This window comes from Daktulosphaira vitifoliae, unplaced genomic scaffold (genome assembly GCF_025091365.1).
Source record: "Daktulosphaira vitifoliae isolate Bord-2020 unplaced genomic scaffold, ASM2509136v1 Scaffold_2, whole genome shotgun sequence".
Taxonomy (NCBI): Eukaryota; Metazoa; Arthropoda; class Insecta; order Hemiptera; family Phylloxeridae; genus Daktulosphaira; species Daktulosphaira vitifoliae.
Genome location: NW_026099573.1, coordinates 30565992 through 30573368, shown reverse-complemented (window position 1 = coordinate 30573368; position 7377 = coordinate 30565992). Strand labels below are relative to the sequence as shown.

Sequence of the window (7377 nt, the reverse complement as noted above, 5' to 3'; positions counted from 1 at the left end):
TGGCTCGAGAACCTGCAACAGATTCTATCAACATATAAAAAATCTTTTTAAAATTTTTTAATCAAAGCTCTAAAATTTTAAGTATTGTAAGATTGAATATTTATTATAAATTAATCATCTATACTATATGGAAAGTTCACTTATAATATATTCTTTATAAATATGAAATTTAAATTCATAATTACTTATTTTGGTAATATTACAATATTTAAGTGATAATTACAAAATGTGAGAGATAACATTTTTTTTTTATTAAATATATTACCAACTATTTTAATTGGAGTCCCTATATAATTAAAAAAAAAAAAGGTTTAATACTTATAGGTATAAGTATTAAACCTTTATTATTGGTATACATTAAGGGCTAAATTTTACACATCAATTTCAAAAATTTTAAATCATGCTATAAACAATTTTTGCAAAAAATAATTGTTCTATTATTAAACTAATGATTCAATTTTAATTTCTATACTCTTTAATTTAAATTTGATTAATACACTATTTAGATAGAATATGTATAGGTTATTTAATAGAAATTATTTTTATTAAAATTTGGTCAAAAACACAGAAAAATTGTTTATTTTATATATTTATACTGTAACAGCTTTTGTAAGATATTAGAATGTTAAAAGGATTTTTTAAATTTTACATTTGAATATAAAATGTCATTTTTACAATTTATAATGCAACTGTAACAATAATTACAAAAAATGTAATATATAATATTATTACTATTGTAATAAATTGAACAATATGACTACTATTGATTTTTAACATACTTATATTATAAGCATGTGTAGTATATTATAACTAATTAACTATAATATATATAATTATTTTATTAATAAATTCATAATTACTTTATTTGTACAAAAAAGTTATAAACATTTAGATATAAAATATAGTTATTCGACAATGTTAAATTGTAAAAAATTATAAATTTGTATGATTCTATAAATATAATAAGAATATATATATATATACAATATAAATCACTGTGGCTATGTTAATTGTAAATATTAAACAGTAAATTTTATTAAAATCTCCAAGGAGGTCTATTTGTAATAAATCTCTGAGATTGTGCTGATTGTGGTCTACGATTCACTGAAGTCAAACTTTGAGTACCTGTAAGTGAAATAATGAAACTATTTATCAATTAGAATAATTGAACAAATCATATAATATAAATGTATTTTTGTATTTATAACATAATTTTTATTATTTTGAGTTATTGACTCTACGAACAGATCAATATGAATCAATATTATGAAATTGCATTTATCAATACAAAAACCATTTATTTATTTATTTATAATAGTTTGTGATATGAACTAATAATTATAGTTCTATTAACACAATTATTAATTTATATAATACCATTATAATAATAACCTCGGTTTTTATATTTTATTTATATTACAATTTTGTTTATTAATATCCCGAAACAGTTAATGATTAGGGCAGATTTTTTTAATTTTTGGTTATTTAAGATGACAAAATTGAAATAGTAAAATATATAAAAATAAACATGTTTACATAGACACAAATTGTGGAGTTTGGAAATGCTTATACCCTCAAACATTAAAATTAACCTCTTCTTAAATAAAATAAAATTTGGATGGTTTAATAAAAATATTTTTTAGAGGGGAAATTTGTTATCTAATATACTTACATAAGTAAAAAGTATTAAACATGCATAAGTATGCAATAAGTACCAAAATATGAAAAATAAAATTACAGATTCATCATTAAATTTTTTTTTAACTGGATTTTTATATTTGTGCAAAAAATACTAGAAATTCACTACTAAAAAAATACTATCAGTCTATACTGTGTAGTTACACTCTGGCCTGGGATAACTTTACAATCTTTTATTCGCTTCACACAATGTATCTTCCACATAAAATAATCAATCAAATATATGAACTATTACTCCCACACATAAGTTATATAACGTTTATCCCTTTTTCTAAAATAATTAATAACTACAGCAAGATTATACAATACTGCGAGTTCAGGAATGTTTCTCCAACCTCATTCTTCCCATTAAAATCAGACCCTCAATGTACTCTTTCATATCCTTCCCTCTCATTGCCAACATGTCCATTCATATGTCTACGTATCATCACACCCTCATTACCAGGTATTTCTTGAATCACCTCATTCATCTCTCTCCAAAACACTTTTTGTTTATTTCATCCTACTTATGGTGTATAGGCACTTATTACATTCAACATTTTTTCCTCAAAAATTAATTTTACGACTGTAATTCTGTCACTTTTCTTAACTACTTTTACTACTTTACTTTTTTTATCATCCCTACACTATTCTTTGTAATAGCCTTGCTTAAGTATATTTTATAACAGTCACTTATTTTTTTTGCTTTCTCTCTATTTTACTGAGTTGCCTGCACACAAAAATGTTAACTTTTTTCTTCAATACTTCTACTAGTTAATGTTTCAATATGATCTCATTAGTCACTTTCTATGACTGGCAGATATATTCTTATTCCCTATCCACCGGGATAATTTTTTGACTGGAATATTTCTGATACATTTCCTTATATTGCATATTTATGATTATTGGTTTTCCTATAGCAACCCCTCATCAAAGAAAGAACAGAAGTAACACAATCTTCACACATTAATTATTGGTGGTGGGTAAAAATGAAAATTTCATGTGCTTAAATAAACACTAATTTTATTGTAAAACATTGATAAATATTATTGGATTGAAATTAGTTGTTGCCTTCATAAAAACTTGTATAATCCATAAAGAATTGATTTCCTTTGGCTATAAATTGATATTTATTTCATGTAACAGTCAAATCGCTTATATTTGGATATAATTACTCTATTAGTAAGGAAATTTACTAAGTAATACCTATAAAGTATTTGTGATGTGATACTTATCAATGACTTATAGAATAACCTGAATTAAATGATGTTGGATTATTTGTGTTTCTCTTCTCATCAGAATTTTGACTTATACTTGATTGCAAAATACTTATTAATTCTTCTAGTCGCTGAGAATAAAATGATGAGTTTAAAACAGATAATTTTCTGCAGATAGGACAATTTAAATGAGAACTAGATATACACTTTTCTATGCAAGTCTTGCAAAATAAATGACCACATTCTAATATAGATGGCTGTAAATATAATTTAAATGATAAAAATTAAAAATATTTAAATTATGATGAAATTAAAGTATATACTATACCTTTTGAACTTTAAAACACTAAAAGTTATTTTTTAACAAACAAAAAATTTCAAATAAGGTTAAATGTGAAGATTTTATATGTAGTAAGCAAAATTAAATTATGTTTTCATTATTATATTTTTAGGAAAAAAAACAAGTTATTTTTAACAGGAAAAGAACCAGACATATAAGGTTCTTACAAATATTTCTTGAAATATTGTTTGTCAAATTAAACTTTATCTTATATCTAGTTAGTATTTAATCATAATTATAATTTTAATATCTATATTAACTAATAACATTTATCTCTATTTAATCATCATTGTTTTTTATTTACTTGGTTATTTACCAGTAAATTACAATTTTCAACAACTTTGATTTTCAGCTAATAAATTAAGATTTTTGTTACCAAAATTTAAATTTTGAAAAAAGCGACTCATTTTTTTTTTGTGTATATCATTTATATATTCATAAAGTTTAAATTATATAGGTCTAATTAAATTTTTTTATTTTAATTTTTAAAAATTTAAAACTCAAAATTATATTCATAAAACAAAAAAGTATGTGTAGTTGAAAATAATGTTTTTGAATCTCCAGCACTAAACATTCATAATTAATTATTTTTATTATTGACATGGTTATTTATTTCTTTACATTTTTTTAATGTTATTCGAAATACTTAAGCTAAAATAAAAGTTTATATTAAAACACTAGAGTAAAAATAGTTATGTAACAAAAAAAAATTTCATACTTAAAGACATATATTTGTATAGATTTTGTCTAGTTTAGAAACTTTACAAAATATAAGTTAATAATTTAGAAATTTATTCAGATCTCTTGGGCTAATATATATTTATATACAATTTTAATTAAAAACAGAAAAATCTAAGTTAAAAAATTAAAACAAAATATTACCTTTTTTAATACTTCTAAGCAAATCGAACAACTTAATTCATCTTCTAAAATTTTCTTAAAAATGTTCTTTTCACTTTTTGTTATAGGAACTATAAAATAACATAGAACCATATATAATCATTTGCGTAATTAAATGAGGATAAAAGAAGAACTTTGCCAACCTTAACTTAAAATTGACTATCCTAAATTTAAAAAAAAAAAATGTTTAAAGGAAGAATAAAATTTAACCTCAACAAGGTATTTTTTTGTTATATCAGACAAATTTTTCCTTCTTTACGTACAAATTAAATGTATCAATGCATTTTGGAAATAATTCTAGTATATATTAATTCTTTTAATAGTCATAAAAAATCAGCAAAATGAATAAAAACAAAATACTATATTTGTCATTTACTTAAATAAAATTTTTTATTCATTCTACTAAGTAAAAAATGGATAATTTAAATTAAATTTATATATTGCATTGACTAACCTTTTAAAGATCTTAAATGTTCCATATGGTAAGATGAAAAATTTTGCCGTCCTATGCGTCTTCCCATTGGTAATGAAATAGTGTAACGATCAGACATTTTCTTTGAATCACAGCACAATGAGCTTATATTCAAACATACGATTTTTGGAATTGGTGAATGTGTAAATATTTTTTTCTATGTATCATCAGATTATTATATTTTTATTTGTACAATTGTTGATTGTAAAATCTTTGTAGGCTCAATACTTAATTAATAGATGGTTGGTATCAGGTTGATGATCACGTATTAACGGATTTCCCAAAATGTAAGAAATCGATTAACGTCTAATGATACTACCGGGTGCAAGGTAAATGATAACGACCAAACGTTATTAAAATTCTATTATTATGCATTATAATAATTTATTATTTTAATAAAATTTATTAAGATAATAGTATCACTATGTAGCTATTTACGTACAAAAACTTCGATAAATCCTTCCACAGAAGGAGAAATACTAGTTCTAACTGGACAAAAGGCAAAAAAAAAAATTATCATCGATAAAAGTGAAAATATTTTGAATATTCATTGATGGGTACTAGGGTGATAATAAATATAGCAACAATAATAAAGTCTAAATCCGTGTCACGGTCATAAGCTTGATTAATAAGATTTGATTATCAGTTTTGTATAGTATTCCATTTATGTTTGTAAATTACAACATATCGCGAGTATTTTAATATTCAAAAAAGAAGTTAAACTTTTATTAAATAGATGAGCTAATGTTTATTTTAGAAGAGATAATTTTAATTTTAGTCTAATAATTTGAGTTGATATACTCGCAAAATTTAGATCTTAAAGAACTGAGTAATTAACCCATAATATCACCTTAAATGAAGTGGCAAATATTTGTAATCTACTCGTTTGTTTTTATTTATACATAAACCTAAATATATACATGTAAATATATGTATATTTTAATTTGATGTAATAAAAATATGCTCCCAAACTTCACTAATTAAATTTGATGTTTTTTAAATAAAATATTAGTTTTAGCAGATCAAATGTAGAAAATTAAACTACCGTTTAAATTGAATATTAATATGAACATTTATACAAAAGTACTAGGTGGTAATCAAAATGATCTATAACAAAAAGTAGTCCAAATATAATTTGAATTAAGCGACATAAAAAACATATTTTAATATTTTTTATTCTTCAATAGTTAACATTTTGATTAATTATAATTTTGGCCAGCTAAAGCCTCCACTGTAAATTTATAAGAGTAATATTTTTAAAATTCATTTTTTAAATAAATACATAAACGGTAATTAGCTTCTAAAATCATAAGTATATCAAGAGTTTTTAACTTGATTTATAAGTTTTAATTCTATGTAGCTTGAGTATAATTTAATGTAAAAAAAATCCAGCAAAGGGGGTCGCGGCACAGTGGTGATGTAGCATAGGTGGATCAAGTATAATGATATCTGACAGTGATTAAAATCACTATCATAAAAAACGCTTCGATGCATATCATTAGATAGTATTTAATTTTAAAAAATTTGTGGATTATTCCAAAAGCTACATGATCTGCTAGTTCCTTATTAATATTCTGATTAAAATAAAGTATTTCGAATGAAAAAGGGATTATTAAAAAATATTGTGTCTCATAAAAAAATTGTGTTGATCCATACACTTTTCAATAAGTTATAGCATTATAAAGTTAAAAACCCAGCACGAGTGGGTGGCGGCATAGTGGTGACGTGGCATAGGTGGATCAAGTATAATGATATCTGACAGTGATTAAAATCACTATCATAAAAAACGCTTCGATGCAAATCTTTAGATAGAGTTTAATATTAAAAAATTGGTGGATTATTCCAAAAGCTACAAGATCTGCTATTTCCTTATTTATATTCTGATTAAGATAAAGTATGTCGAATAATAAATATTATTTCTCATAAAAATTGTTTTGATGTAAAATGTAAAAAATAAAATCGAGTATTTTCATACAAAAATAGCATTCGGTAGTCATTTTCACCATGAAGACAAAATAAAGTCCGAAATTTTTTTTTTCCATAATAAAGTATATTACATTAGCTTTAATTTAAAATATATATAAAAGTGTCAGACTTTCCGGAACTTTCAAAAGTTAAGTTGAAAAAGTAAATTTTTTGTGAAAAAGTTGACATTTTGAATCCCCCCCCTGTAGGCTGGTAAAAAGTCAGATTTATAAAAAAAAAATATATCAAATGAAAGATAATGATATCATGCATCCATATAAAAAAAAATTATATTGATTTGGTTATTTTTAAAAAAGTTATGGCAATTTTTAGTAAAAAAAATTGAAAAAATTTCGAAGATTAGCGATTTTTAAATTTGTAATTTTTTTGGAGATTTCCTTTATTTGCGGGGAACGAGGGAAATTTTTTCAATTTTTAAGGGTAATTTCTTTGACTAGATACGATTTGTGATCTTTTGACGTATCATTGAAAGAAATCGGTTCGATGAAAGCTGAGAAAAAGTGGTAACATACACAAAAAAAAAACACATCATAGTAAAACCAATACCTTCTCAGCTTCGCATCGAAGCTAAAACTGCAAAATAAATTATTCTAAGCAAAGACTTTTTTTTATGTATCTATTGTTTAAATAATAATGTAGACATATAAGCTCTTATTAAATTAGTTAAATTTAGTTGGCTAATTACAAAAGCTTAACTTAGAATCGGTGCCACATAAACTCCTATTCAGGAAGTGTACATCACCTGTATTAACTAACTGTATTAGCTAAGCAACCACTTTTTTAAT

The 7377-nt window shown here is 23.2% G+C and overlaps 1 protein-coding gene across 2 annotated transcripts; it reads right to left on the bottom strand.

Annotated features, from left to right (window-relative positions):
* Positions 1-819: 819 nt before the first annotated feature.
* On the bottom strand, positions 820-5040 carry LOC126897700 (E3 ubiquitin-protein ligase TRIM31-like). 2 transcript variants are annotated; one of them, XM_050671495.1, is made up of 4 exons: positions 4589-5040; positions 4117-4205; positions 2884-3151; positions 820-1125 (listed from the first exon to the last, which is right to left on the bottom strand). In XM_050671495.1, exons 1-3 carry the CDS (start codon positions 4683-4685, stop codon positions 2912-2914), a joined length of 426 nt encoding a protein of 141 aa, XP_050527452.1. In that variant the 5' UTR covers positions 4686-5040; the 3' UTR covers positions 820-1125; positions 2884-2911. The 2 variants fall into 2 exon arrangements, with proteins under 2 accessions (XP_050527452.1, XP_050527450.1); XM_050671493.1 differs by having other exon boundaries at positions 2932-3151; positions 4589-4979.
* Between the last annotated feature and the right edge of the window lie 2337 nt (positions 5041-7377).

Coding starts and splice junctions, on each gene's coding strand:
- LOC126897700 (XM_050671493.1), bottom strand. CDS start 4,685: ATGTCTGATCGTTACACTATTTCATTACCAATGGGAAGACGCATAGGA. Junction 4,206..4,588: donor ACATTTAAGATCTTTAAAAG/GTTAGTCAATGC, acceptor GTTATTTTATAG/TTCCTATAACAAAAAGTGAA. Junction 1,126..2,931: donor TCCAACATCATTTAATTCAG/GTTATTCTATAA, acceptor TTTCACTTACAG/GTACTCAAAGTTTGACTTCA.